The sequence below is a fragment of the Oncorhynchus masou genome, chromosome 1 (assembly GCF_036934945.1).
Source record: "Oncorhynchus masou masou isolate Uvic2021 chromosome 1, UVic_Omas_1.1, whole genome shotgun sequence".
Classification (NCBI taxonomy): Eukaryota; Metazoa; Chordata; class Actinopteri; order Salmoniformes; family Salmonidae; genus Oncorhynchus; species Oncorhynchus masou.
The window spans coordinates 30,620,015-30,634,385 of record NC_088212.1 but is presented as its reverse complement, the minus strand read 5'-3'; the positions used below and the strand labels follow the sequence as shown (position 1 = coordinate 30,634,385).

Genomic DNA, 14,371 nt, shown 5'->3' with positions numbered 1-14,371 from the left:
TGGATGGAGTGAGATACGGGGGAAATGGATGGAGTGAGATACGGGGGAAATGGGGAGTGAGATACAAATGGGTGGAGTGAGATACAGGGGGCAAATGAGTGGAGTAAGATACAGGGGAAATGAATGGAGTGAGATACAGGGGAAATGGGTGGAGTGAGATACAGGGGGAAATGGATGGAGTGAGATATGGGGGGAAATGGATGGAGTGAGATACAGGGGGAAATGGATGGAGTGAGATACAGGGGGAAATGGATGGAGTGAGATACAGGGGGAAATGGATGGAGTGAGATACAGGGGGAAATGGATGGAGTGAGATACAGGGGGACATGGATGGAGTGAGATACAGGGGGACATAAATGGAGTGAGATACAGGGGGAAATGGATGGAGTGAGATACAGGGGGAAATGGATGGAGTGAAATACAGGGGGAAATGGATGGAGTGATATACAGGGGAACATGGATGGAGTGAGGTACAGGGGGAAATGGATGGAGTGAGATACAGGGGGAAATGGATGGGGTGAGATATAGGAGGAAATGTATGGAGTGAGATACAGGGGGAAATGGATGGAGTGAGATACAGGGAGTCATAAATTGAGTGAGATACAGGGGGAAATGGATGGAGTGAGATACAGGGGGTCATAAATTGAGTGAGATACAGGGGGAAATGGATGGAGTGAGATACAGGGGGAAATGGATGGAGTGAGATACAGGGGAAATGGATGGAGTGAGATACGGGGGGGAAATGGATGGGGTGAGATATAGGGGGAGGATGGAGTGAAATGGATGGAGTGAGATACAGGGGGAAATGGATGGAGTGAGATACAGGGGGAAATGGATGGAGTGACATACAGGGGGTGGATGGAGTGAGATACAGGGGGAAATGGATGGAGTGAGATACAGGGGGAAATGGATGGATGGGGGACATGGATGGAGTGAGATACAGGGGGAAATGGATGGAGTGAGATACAGGGGGAAATGGATGGAGTGAGATACAGGGGGTCATAAATTGAGTGAGATACAGGGGGAAATGGATGGAGTGAGATACAGGGGGAAATGGATGGAGTGATATACAGGGGGACATGGATGGAGTGAGATACAGGTGGAAATGAATGGAGTGAGATACAGGGGGAAATGGATGGAGTGAGATACAGGGGGTCATAAATTGACTGAGATACAGGGGGAAATGGTTGGAGTGAGATACAGGGGGAAATGGATGGAGTGATATACAGGGGGACATGGATGGAGTGAGATACAGGGGGAAATGGATGGAGTGAGATATAGGGGGAAATGGATGGAGTGAGATACAGGGGGAAATGGATGGAGTGAGATACAGGGGGAAATGGATGGAGTGAGATACAGGGGGAAATGGATAGAGTGAGATATAGGGGGAAATGGATGGAGTGAGATACAGGGGGAAATGGATGGAGTGAGATACAGGGGGAAATGGATGGAGTGAGATATGGATGGGGAGATATAGATGGATGGAGTGAGATACAGGGGGAAATGGATGGAGTGAGATACAGGGGGTCATAAATTGAGTGAGATACAGGGGGAAATGGATGGAGTGAGATACAGGGGGAAATTGATGGTGTGAGATACAGGGGGAAATGGATGGAGTGAGATACAGGGGCAAATAGATGGAGTGAGATACAGGGGCAAATGGATGGAGTGAGATTTAGGGGGAAATGGATGGAGTGAGATACAGGGGGAAATGGATGGAGTGAGATACAGGGGGTCATAAATTGAGTGAGATACAGGGGGAAATGGATGGAGTGAGATACAGGGGGAAATGGATGGAGTGAAATAAATGGATGGAGTGATGAGATACAGGGGGAAATGGATGGAGTGAGATACAGGGGGAAATGGATGGAGGAAATGAGATACAGGGGGAAATGGATGGAGTGAGATATAGGGGGAAATGGATGGAGTGAGATACAGGGGGAAATGGATGGAGTGAGATACAGGGGGAAATGGATGGAGGATGAGATACGGGGGAAATGGATGGAGTGAGATACAGGGGGAAATGGATGGAGTGAGATATGGAGGGGGAAATGGATGGAGTGAGATACAGGGGCAAAATGGATGGAGTGAGATGGACAGGGGGAAATGGATGGAGTGAGATACAGGGGGAAATGGATGGAGTGAGATACAGGGGGAAATGGATGGAGTGAGATACAGGGGGTCAAATGGATGGAGTGAGATACAGGGGGAAATGGATGGAGTGAGATACAGGGGGAAATGGATGGAGTGATATGGAGTGAGATACAGGGGGAAATGGATGGAGTGAGATACAGGGGGAAATGGATGGAGTGAGATACAGGGGGTCATAAATTGAGTGAGATACAGGGGGAAAATGGATGGAGTGAGATACAGGGGGAAATGGATGGAGTGGAGATACAGGGGGAAATGGATGGAGTGATATAGGATATAGAGATACAGGGGGAAATGGATGGAGTGAGATATAGGGGGATAATGGAAATGGATGGAGAGATACAGGGGGAAATGGATGGAGTGAAATACAGGGGCAAATGGATGGAGTGAGATACAGGGGCAAATGGATGGAGTGAGATACATGGGCAAATGGATGGAGTGAGATTTAGGGGGAAATGGAATGGAGTGAGATACTGGGGGAGGATGGAGGAAATGGATGGATGAAGTGAGATACAGGGGGAAATGGATGGAGTGAGATACAGGGGGAAATGGATGGAGTGAGATACAGGGGGAAATGGATGGAGTGAGATACAGGGGGAAAATGGAGTGAGATACAGGGGGAATGGATGGAGTGAGATACAGGGGGAAATGGATGGAGTGAGATATAGAGGATGGAGTAGATATAGGGGGAAATGGATGGAGTGAGATACAGGGGGAAATGGATGGAGTGAGATACAGGGGGAAATGGATGGAGTGAGATACAGGGGGAAATGGATGGAGTGAGATACAGGGGGAAATGGATGGAGTGAGATACATGGGCAAATGGATGGAGTGAGATTTAGGGGGAAATGAATGGAGTGAGATACAGGGGGAAATGGATGGAGTGAGATACAGGGGGAAATGGATGGAGTGAGATACAGGGGGAAATGGATGGAGTGAGATACAGGGGGAAATGGATGGAGTGAGATACATGGGCAAATGGATGGAGTGAGATTTAGGGGGAAATGAATGGAGTGAGATACTGGGGGAAATGGATGGAGTGAGATACAGGGGGAAATGGATGAAGTGAGATTTACAAATGGGGTCAGATCATGGGCAAATGTATGGAGTGAGATTTAGGGGGAAATGAATGGAGTGAGATACTGGGGGAAATGGATGGAGTGAGATACAGGGGGAAATGGATGAAGTGAGATACAGGGGGTCATAAATTGAGTGAGATACAGGGGGAAATGGATGGAGTGAGATACAGGGGGAAATGGATGGAGTGAGATACAGGGGGAAATGGATGAAGTGAGATACAGGGGGTCATAAATTGAGTGAGATACAGGGGGAAATGGATGGAGTGAGATACAGGGGGAAATGGATGGAGTGAGATACAGGGGGAAATGGATGGAGTGAGATACAGAGGGATGGGAGGAGACTTGTTATACTGTGTTGAATGTGAAGTGACTTTGAAAAAAGAACAGTTAATGACAAATTAATTAATTGAGCAATCAAACTGCAGGTTTACTTCAGGCGACTATTCGTGTCATTGAACTTCCACTCAAATGTTCCCTATCATTAACCTACATTTTGCATGAGGGCACATGTTTCTCAAATGAAGAATTAGCCCATAGTGGACAGCCTGTGTGCCCACTGCCAACCTCCACCCCCACTGGCCTGCCATGCCCTCCTGCCCCATTACTGAGTCATTTACCGCTCCAATGGGAAGCAGCACACATGCCACTACGCCTGGCTGGCCACAATATGGCACCACTTACCGCCCTATTCACTCTCCACAGAGGATAAAGAGAGGGATACGGAGAAGGGGAGTGTGAGGGGAAGATAGCGACAGGGAGAGAGAAAAGGGCAGCGTCCATATTTGGGAAGACTGTGTCTCCTCAGTCTTCATCAATAAATCCAGTCAACCATAGAGTATCTTTCCCCACTTCCCATCTCCCCATACCGTCTGACCTGAACAGTATGTACCTCTCCCACCTGCTAACACGGGTGTGAGTGCAGCCGCTCTGTGTTAGACACATGTGGACAGAGAGGGACCTCATGGGAAGGGATCTCAGAGAAAGGCTACGGCAAATATATGGATTACTGGAGAGAGAAAGAGAGAGGGAGAGATTTTAGATGAGAGCAACAGTTCCCATGGTTAAACTTGGTACCGTTGTGAGCAGTGAGCTGACAGAGGAAGATGGAGGGGAGTTTGGATGAGATGTGGGGGTAAAAGAGGGGGGCAGGGATGGATTGATGGATAGATAGAGAGGTGTGTATGGGGAGAGGAGGTGTGTAGATACAGAGGGGGTAGAGGATGGAAGAACAGAATAGACTCCCTGCTAGGTGCTGGCTAGATCAGCATTAGCAGCATATGAAAAAGAGGATTTAATTCTGCTTCCTGTTAGGACCCTTCCTGGACCACGCCTGGGAAACTGGGCTGGACGTGTGTGTGTGTGTGTGTGAATAAGAGTGTGCGTGTGCATGCAGTCTTATGTCTAATGGTATAACCCCCCTCCACCGCTATCTCTCCCCCTCTCACTCCTTCTTCTTCCCCCCCTCTCTCTCTCCCTCTCACTCCTTCTTCTTCTCCCCTCCCTCCCCCCTCTCTCTCTCTCCCTCTCTCACCCCTTCTTCTTCTCTTCTCTCCCTCCCTCCCTCCCTCTCTCTGTCTCTCTCTCTCTCCCCCTTCCCCTCTCTCTCCCTCCCTCTCTCTCTCGCCCTCTCTGTCTCTCTCTCTCTCTCTCTCTCTCTCTCTCTCTCTCTCTCTCCCTCTCTCTCTCTCTCTCCCTCTCTCTCTCTCTCTCTCTCTCTCTCTCTCTCTCTCTCTCTCTCTCTCTCTCTCTCTCTCTCTCTCTCTCTCTCTCTCAGGGGTTGTTCCAGCAGTGAGACAGAGAGTGAGGCAGGGGACCTGTTGGACCAGCAGTTTGAGGAGCTCAACAACAAACTCAACTCTGTGACTGACCCCACAGGCTTCCTCCGCATGGTGTCCAGAAACAACCTCTTCAACAGGTGAGACAGACACTGTGTGAGACACTGGCCTCCAGTTAACCTTTATTGTTCATCTCCAATTCCCCCACATTTCCATAATAAGAAAGCTATCTGATGAGGGAGAGGATCTGGCTTGGTAGGGGAATTAATTTGAATAATTTGCTTTCTGGGAAAATAGTGTTTTCTCCTTTATTTAGCCATCGCAGAGGCATGTGAATCCTCTTTATTAAACTGGCTGAGCAGGGCAGAGCTGGAAAAGCCTGTATCAGCTCTCTGCCTTCATCAGACTATTAGGAGTGTGTGTTTATGTGTGTGCCCATGAACTGTATGCAAGTGTGTCTATCTGTTTTTGGAGCCCAGTAATTGTGTGTGTGTGATGTAATGATGGTATATACACTTGACTGAGCGTGTCTGTGTTAGTATCACTTTGTCATTCAGTGCATGTGTTTACACTGTACTGATTGGCGATATGTGTCCGTGTGTGTGTGTTTGTGTGTGTGTGTGTTTAAGCGTGTGTGTGTGTGTTTAAGCATGCGTGTGTGTGTGTGTGTTTAAGCATGCGTGTGTGTGTGTGTTTAAGCATGCGTTTGTGTGTTTAAGCGTGTGTGTGTGTGTTTAAGCATGCGTGTGTGTGTGTGTGTGTCTAGGTCGTGTTTCTCTGTCCTCGTCTCCAGTTGAGCTCCTCTTTGATGAGAGGGTAATTCCAGCTGTAATTGAGTCTCCATGCTCATTAAGCCTCTTTAATGGGTTGCCAGTAATAATCCGCTCATTATCTGAATCATGAAGCCCCTTGTGCTTAAGAGCCACTCGTCAATCTCACGAAAGCAGAGGAAAATGAATAAAGGCTCATTGTCATTTCAAGTCATACATTTTGGGGTTTTGATATTTATGATAAAATGTGGCTTTCAAGGTCTCTCCTATTTTATTCCTCATCAACATGGCCCTTCGCTGTCTGAGGTGAAGACTGATGACGTGAGAGAGCAACATTATTACCTCAATGACTTTTAATTCAGAGAATAGATTTTATTAGAAGAAAAAAAAACATTACAAAAAAATAATATATCAACAATGGAATGAAGAACAAGGTAAAATACAGGGATTTGCAGCGTGAAGGTATGATTGTATAGTTTGTGCCAAGGTGTCTAAATGTCTGACATTATCTTTGACCTCATCAATCTTTAGAGAGAGCTACTAAAGTGAATATATATATATAGCTAATTTGATAGGTTAAAAGTCACCTCATCTTTAATCTTGGAAACCCAGAATCAAAATCTTGCATAATTGTACAAATGATCAGTGATCAAATGAACAAAGTTCCTCGTTAGTTGTCGCATCCCACAGTATGTTGACAGACGCTACGATACCAGTTATGTTACATCTGTCCACGAGAGACTACCTCATCTGTAATTTCACTTTCTAAGGACTAACAGAGCTCTTCTCTCAGATGTTCCTAGGCATTGTATAAAGGTTAAGGAGAACTCTATTGAAAAGCTCAGTAAACGTATAAACACACAGACAGGAACGTCAGGATAGCCTCTCTAGGTGTCTGTCGGCTTGTTTGGTGCAATATAATTTAGATGATTGAATCAACTGAGTTGGATCCTAGTGAAGAGTTGGTAGTGGACATATCCACGTCTGTCCAACTGTCTCTTCCTGTCTGTCTCTCTGATTGACATGCATTCCATTCAACCTGCACCCAGAGAAAAGCGCCACTGAACATACCCTTGACCTCCTAGCATTCTGCTTCTAGCCTTTTCTTCTCACTATTTCCCTTCCTCTTGGTCAAACCTTCCCTCTCTTTTTTATCCCTCTGCACCTTTTCTTCACTTGACCCCCATTTCCTCTCACACTCTTCCTGTTAGGCAAACAAAGTCTGTTGGCTTTCCCCCGGTGGCCTGTTCCAGGGCCTGGGAGAGAGAGACTGGAGCGTGCTAGGGGGCTGGAGGAGAGCCAGTTGCTTGGGGCCACCAGGAGGGCAGGATGGAGGGGGTCATGGGGGGGGGGGACTGGCTGTTACAGCAGATGGATAGCAGTAGCAGTGTGCGCTGTTGAGCTTGGGCCTGGCTGTGTGTAGACAATGTGGAAGGCTTATAGGTCCACTGCAGCCATTACCACAGCTCTCAGCTCAGCGTGGCAGTGGCACACAGCTCACCTCGCCTGAGCAGGGAGCCTTCACTCTCTCTTCATCACACAGCTCACCTCGCCTGAGCAGGGAGCCATCACTCTCTCTTCATCACACAGCTCACCTCGCCTGAGCAGGGGGAGCCATCACTCTCTTTCATCACACAGCTCACCTCGCCTGAGCAGGGAGCCATCACTCTCTCTTCATCACACAGCTCACCTCGCCTGCTCAGCAGGGAGCCATCACTCTCTCTTCATCACACAGCAGGGAGCCATCACTCTCTCTTCATCACACAGCTCACCTCGCCTGAGCAGGGAGCCATCACTCTCTCTTCATCACACAGCTCACCTCGCCTGAGCAGGGAGCCATCACTCTCTCTTCATCACACAGCTCACCTCGCCTGAGCAGGGAGCCATCACTCTCTCTTCATCACACAGCTCACCTCACCTGAGCAGGCAGCCATCACTCTCTCTTCATCACACAGCTCACCTCGCCTGAGCAGGGAGCCATCACTCTCTCTTCATCACACAGCTCACCTCGCCTGAGCAGGGAGCCATCACTCTCTCTTCATCACACAGCTCACCTCGCCTGAGCAGGGAGCCATCACTCTCTCTTCATCACACAGCTCACCTCGCCTGAGCAGGGAGCCATCACTCTCTCTTCATCACACAGCTCACCTCGCCTGAGCAGGGAGCCATCACTCTCTCTTCATCACACAGCTCACCTCGCCTGAGCAGGGAGCCATCACTCTCTCTTCATCACACAGCTCACCTCGCCTGACAGCTCACCTCGCCTGAGCAGGGAGCCATCACTCTCTCTTCATCACACAGCTCACCTCGCCTGAGCAGGGAGCCATCACTCTCTCTTCATCATACAGCTCACCTCACCTGAGCAGGGAGCCATCACTCTCTCTTCATCACACAGCTCACCTCACCTGAGCAGGGAGCCATCACTCTCTCTTCATCACACAGCTCACCTCACCTGAGCAGGGAGCCATCACTCTCTCTTCATCACACAGCTCACCTCGCCTGAGCAGGGAGCCATCACTCTCTCTTCATCACACAGCTCACCTCACCTGAGCAGGGAGCCATCACTCTCTCTCATCACACAGCTCACCTCACCTGAGCAGGGAGCCATCACTCTCTCCTCATCACACAGCTCACCTCGCCTGAGCAGGGAGCCATCACTCTCTCTTCATCACACAGCTCACCTCACCTGAGCAGGGAGCCATCACTCTCTCTTCATCACACAGCTCACCTCACCTGAGCGGGAGCCATCACTCTCTCTTCATCACACAGCTCACCTCACCTGAGCAGGGAGCCATTCCCTCCCTCTCCTGCAGTGAGTCTATAACGCTACACTCCCCTCCACAGTGCTACAGACCCACATCGCCATCTAGTGGACATGTATATTGTCTCAAAAGCACAAATGATTATTATTGTTGTCTCAGAACAGAAAATATAACTGTGCATCCTTCCATTGAGACTTAGAATGTGAAGGGGATCAGACCAATTCTCTATTCAAACAGTTTAGAGTGCTGCTCTTTATGAAATGAGCACTGTGTTTGTGTGTTTTGCAGGAGCTGCCAGAGTATGACCAGCCTGTTCAGTAACACAATGTCCCCAGCCAAAGATGGCTGCTCCTCTCTGCCCCGCCGACCAAGCAGCCTCAGCAAACCTCCTCTCCGTGCCCTCTACGACCTGCTCATCGCACCCATGGAAGGGGTGAGCATATGTGCCTATGACCAGTTTGTGCGTGGCGTGTGTGTATTTTAAAGGAGAGGGGGGACAGAGAAAGAGAGAGAGGTAGTGTTTATACTATAGTAATTATAATATCAAGACTAATCTCTCCCTGTCCAGGGCCTGATGCATTCCAGTGGTCCCGTGGGCAGACACAGACAGCTGGTGTTGGTGTTGGAGGGGGAGTTGTACCTCATTCCCTTCGCCCTGCTGAAGGGCAGCTCCTCTAATGAGTACCTGTATGAACGCTTCAGCCTCATCGCTGTGCCCTCCATCCGGGGCATGGGGACCATCTCCAAGGTCAACATCCTAGTCAAATGACACAATGGCTTTTATTTGAATGACATACCTTCTTTAGTTGCTGTTAGTAACAATCTCAAGCTCCTGTTACATTCTTTCATTGACATCATCGGCCTCTCTCAATGTGTCCTCAGAGTCATTCTATCATTGACATCATCGGCCTCTCTCAATGTGTCCTCAGAGTCATTCTCGGCGGGCGGGGCCAGTTTCCTGCGGGGGCGTGTCCATGGCGGCGGTGGTGGGGAACCCTCGTCTGCCGTCGTCTGTGATGGACCGCTGGCTGTGGGGGCCCATGCCCTCTGCCGAGGAGGAGGCCCTCATGGTGTCTGAGCTGCTGGGCTGCCAGCCCCTGTCTGGATCCTCTGCCACCAAGGAGAGGGTGATGAGTGCCCTCACCCAGGCCGAGTGTGCCCACTTCGCTACCCACATCTCATGGAAGCTGGCCGCCTTGGTGCTCACACCCAACCCAGAGAGTGTATCCGGCGGGGCGGTGACTGGAGGGAGAGGGGCAGGGGGAGGGAGGAGAGGCAGCGGAGGCAGGGGCAGGAAGGGCTCGTTTGGGAGCAGCTACACCATCCCAGAGAGCCTGCACCTGCAGGATGATGGGAGCGACGCAGAGAGTATCTGTGACAGCCCTCCCCTGCAGGAGTTCCTACTTACCGCTGCTGATATACTGGACCTGAGGCTGCCTGTCAAACTGGTGGTGCTGGGGTGAGTGGGCCAGGAGATGGGCGGCTTGCCTAATATGGGAAACATATTAGTGAGGCTGGAGAGGGGGAAAACCTGGTTCTATTGCAAAATGTTCACTGTCTGTTATCCGCTGATAGTTACTTAGTTATGCTGTGGTCGAAAGAGCAGTAATCTAGTATTTGTGATAGAGGTTTACATAACCATGTGTTGGTGGTGTATGTGTGTATATCTTATCTACAGGTCTTACCAGGAGTCCAGCAGTAAGGTGACAGCAGACGGTGTGGTAGGTCTGACCAGGGCCTTCCTGGCTGCTGGGGCCCAGTGTGTCCTGGTGTCTCTGTGGCCTGTTCCTGTGTCAGCCTCCAAAGTGTTCATCCATGCCTTTTACACTGCTCTGCTCAACGGGACCAAGGCCAGCGCTGCCCTCGCAGACGCTATGAAGACTGTCCAGAGCAGCAAGCAGTACTCCCACCCCTCCAACTGGGCAGGTTAGAGACATTCTACTTCCAGGAACTCAGATTGGCTTGGTTTGTCACCTCCAACTGAGTAGATCCCAGTTCACCCATACTCCCAAGTGTGTCAGAAGTACTTTGGACTCTCACCGTCTGTATCTCTCTCTTCCTCTCCTTCCTATTGATCTTGTGGGTGTGTTTGTCCAGGTTACATGCTGATTGGTAATGATGTCAAGCTTAACAGCCCCTCGTCCCTGATTGGCCAGGCTCTAGCAGAGATCCTACAGTATCCAGAGAGAGCACGGGATGCTCTGCGAGTCTTACTGCACCTGGTGAGGGTCAAACACATACATACATGCACGCACGCACGCACGCACGCACACACACACACACACACACACACACACACACACACACACACACACACACACACACACACACACACACACACACACACACACACCACTCTAAATCCCCCTGTCCCCACCAGGTGGAGAAGTCTCTCCAGAGGATTCAGAACGGCCAGCGTAACTCCATGTACACGTCCCAGCAGAGTGTGGAGAACAAGGTGGGGGGCGTCCCAGGCTGGCATGCCCTGCTGACCGCTGTGGGCTTCCGCCTGGACTCGGCTGGCACCGGCATCCCTGCTGCTGTCTTCTTCCCCACAGCAGACCCTGGAGACAGGCTGCAGCAGTGTAGTACCACCCTGCAATCAATACTTGGTAGGCACTGGGCCTTGGCAGGAGGACATGGAACTTTAGGTAGTACAGTAAGATGGAGAACAGCTCCATGAAAAGAACCAAGCCTACATCTCTCAGAATGGTATATGTGTATGCTGAACCAGTATCTGTGTGTTAAAGACCTCTCTATACCACAAAGCTCCGATTCAAACTCCCATTCACCAGCTCTGCAAGCGTCATGTCAAAATACCTTAGTTTATCACCAAATATGGAGTTTTGTTGAGCAACTATCTTCATTTACGGCCAGTACGTACTTCCAAAAAATATCTAAATAAAAATGTACAAGCAACTGAAACAAACTCCTATTTTGCACCTCCAATGTCAATCACTCAGGTCTACAGCAGCTGAATACATTGTTGGTGCCGAATAGGAGGTTTTTCAGATGCTTGTAAAAAAGATCTTTTTTGAAGTACATACCGGCCGTAACGGGAGTAAATAAAGATAGTTGCTCAACAAAACTCCATATTTGATGATAAACGAATGTATTTTGCATGAATGGGAATGGGAGTTTAATGTAAGCTTCCTGGATGTTAGAGAGGTCAATAATGCAGAGATACTGGTTCAGTGTCGGCCTACTATTGAATATCAAACATTACAATACTGCTTATCAAGCAGTTCTTTACCAACACACAGATAGTATAACCTGTTATCCTCTTCTACTGAACGTAGGATATATTAAATGCAGCTTGTAGGAATAAGGAACCATCTGCTTTGATCGTGTCTCCCAGGTCTACCGCCCCCAGCTCTCCAAGCCCTGTGTAAACTCATCACCGCCTCTGAGGCAGGCGAGCAGCTCATCAACCGGGTAGGCCCCAGCACCACAGCATCACAGCACCACAGCACCACAGCGTCATAGCATCACAGCACCACAACATCACAGCACCACAACATCACAGCACCACAGCATCACAGCATCACAGCACTACAGCACCACAGCATCACAACACCACAGCATCACAGCATCACAGCATCACAACACCACAGCATCACAGCATCACAACATCACAGCACCACAGCACCACAACATCACAGCACCACAACACCACAGCACCACAGCATCACAGCACCACAGCATCACAGCACCACAACATCACAGCACCACAACATCACAGCACCACAGCACCACAGCACCACAGCACCACAGCATCACAGCACCACAACATCACAGCACCACAACATCACAGCACCAGCACCACAGCACCACAGCACCACAGCACCACAGCACCACAGCATCACAGCACCACAGCACTACTGCTCACCAGTGGAGTGTAGTATTTAACTCCAAAGAGGTAGATAGACATTGTGTATTATGGAGGAAATCATCAGAACCACTGGGAACTTACTTAACCACTTGGACCATGAAGGCTGAAGGCAGAACAAAGCATCATTATATAATCAGTTAACCCTGTTACATGGGTTAGTTAGACCATGACGCACCGGCCGCCTGCAAATCCCGTTCTTTAATCTGCATGCTGCAACCCAGCAGCCCCAGTAGGATCTCAACCACTGCCACCTCTGAGTCTGAGTTGTCTTCCTCACGATGCCAGAGAGTTAACCCTGTCACTCCCACTGAGGGTTACCCATGTCTACATTAATAATACGGTAGCCAGAAAGGGATTTGAGGTTTTCTTTCCACATTGGTGGTGACCATAACATTTGAAACACTCCAAGCATGTATGACACATGAGGTATTCCTGACATCACACTGCATAGGCAACGATGTATGGTGATTCAATGGTTTTGTGCAGTATGTGTGTAACGACACACTACCCAACAGTGGTGTTTTTCTGTTTCCCTGTGTGCCCTTGGTGTCCCCGTTGGACCTGGTCTCCTCTGCTCTTTGTGAATGGCCTGTATGCATGCAACTAAAAGCATATTCTCTCTCTCCTGCCCCTGTCTCTAAACCTGCGGTCTGAAGGCTGTTAAAAATATGGTGGGAATGGTAAGTGTGCTGTGACATCCCCTCTCCTTTTCACCACTGCTTTAAACCACATAACACCACCCTCTTGCATCAGCTGTTTCATTGAGCAGTAGGTCAGCTGCATGTGAAGTTGAAGCACTCTGTTCTTTTAGCACATTCTCATATCTCATGCTGGTCCAGTTACTGAGGTACAACCTCTAGGAGACCCCAGTTTAACGCGTGCTGCAGCAGGGACAACAATCCACTGCTGGACTCTGCAGTATTATGAATGTTCTTGGGTTTGCAACCTTGGGTCAGTCAAGGTCACACTGATGTTTATGGGCCGGTAGTCAGAGGGATGCAAAAAACCAAACAGACCATGAATAGAAAAGAAAAGGTTAAGAATGGTGTTAATGAACAAAGGTGTCTCTGTTCCAGGATGAATAATCCCTAAACAGTGAGGGTGTGTGTGGCCTGGAGGGCACAGGTGGTTCCTTCCTAATCTAAACCACCCTGAGCCACTGATCCATGCCCCACAGTAAAGGCACTGTAGTCCTGCTAGGCTAAAGAGCCAATCCTCTGGGAACAAGGATCAACTCCACACAGGGTCAAAGGGCAGATGCAGAGTTACTTGCCTGCCAGAAACTACATTTCCCCTGCCACAACAAAGATGGGCGTGGTGGAAGTCATTTTAGGACACTGGTGTATGGAGGAAAACAGTTGGCTTGAGCACAACCATCACACATTTGTCAGTTTTGTTCTACTTCATTGCTTTTAAAAAGTATATCCAGAACTCAGGTCCTTAAAAAATGGTATGAACCAGTTAAAGGTATATTTAGCTTCCTTTATTCCTGTCTGACCTCCTGTATTTCCATCCTCCTCTGTCCCTCCAGCTCCACCAGGTGCTGGTCCAGCTGCAGACAGGGGAGAAGGAGCAGGACTTCTCTCTGCTGCCCATCCAGGTGTCTATCAGTGTGCAGCTCTGGAGACTGCCAGGGTGCCATGAATTCCTGGCTGCACTTGGTGAGATATTGATATCAATAAAAGCAATATCCAACCAAATATAACTTCCTAATTTGTCAGTAGTAGGAGTAGAGTGAAACACAACAAGACAGCTGTATGTGTGCTAGGTTGGTAGAGTAACTGTCCTGTGTGTGTACAGGGTTCGACCTGTGTGAGGTGGGGCAGGAGGAGGTGGTACTGAAGACGGGGAAGCAAGCCAACCGCCGCACCATGCACTTTGCCCTCCAGTCCCTACTGGCACTATTTGGTAAGTATCGTATTTATAGATACGCAGTGATTAA

General features: G+C 49.2%; 1 protein-coding gene across 2 annotated transcripts in view; it reads left to right on the top strand.

Annotated features, from left to right (window-relative positions):
- LOC135541777 (tetratricopeptide repeat protein 28-like) overlaps positions 1 to 14,371 on the top strand; it is a 218,692-nt gene that overhangs the window by 201,886 nt on the left and 2,435 nt on the right. Inside the window, exons 13-23 of one of the 2 annotated variants that reach the window (XM_064968144.1) lie at positions 5,005 to 5,145; positions 8,826 to 8,970; positions 9,106 to 9,285; positions 9,467 to 9,996; positions 10,216 to 10,463; positions 10,635 to 10,759; positions 10,918 to 11,149; positions 11,896 to 11,972; positions 13,086 to 13,109; positions 13,961 to 14,090; positions 14,230 to 14,337. In XM_064968144.1, coding sequence (XP_064824216.1) covers positions 5,005 to 5,145; positions 8,826 to 8,970; positions 9,106 to 9,285; positions 9,467 to 9,996; positions 10,216 to 10,463; positions 10,635 to 10,759; positions 10,918 to 11,149; positions 11,896 to 11,972; positions 13,086 to 13,109; positions 13,961 to 14,090; positions 14,230 to 14,337 — 1,940 coding nt within the window. The remainder of the gene's footprint in view (positions 1 to 5,004; positions 5,146 to 8,825; positions 8,971 to 9,105; positions 9,286 to 9,466; positions 9,997 to 10,215; positions 10,464 to 10,634; positions 10,760 to 10,917; positions 11,150 to 11,895; positions 11,973 to 13,085; positions 13,110 to 13,960; positions 14,091 to 14,229; positions 14,338 to 14,371) is intronic. The other variant, XM_064968154.1, reaches the window with a different exon arrangement.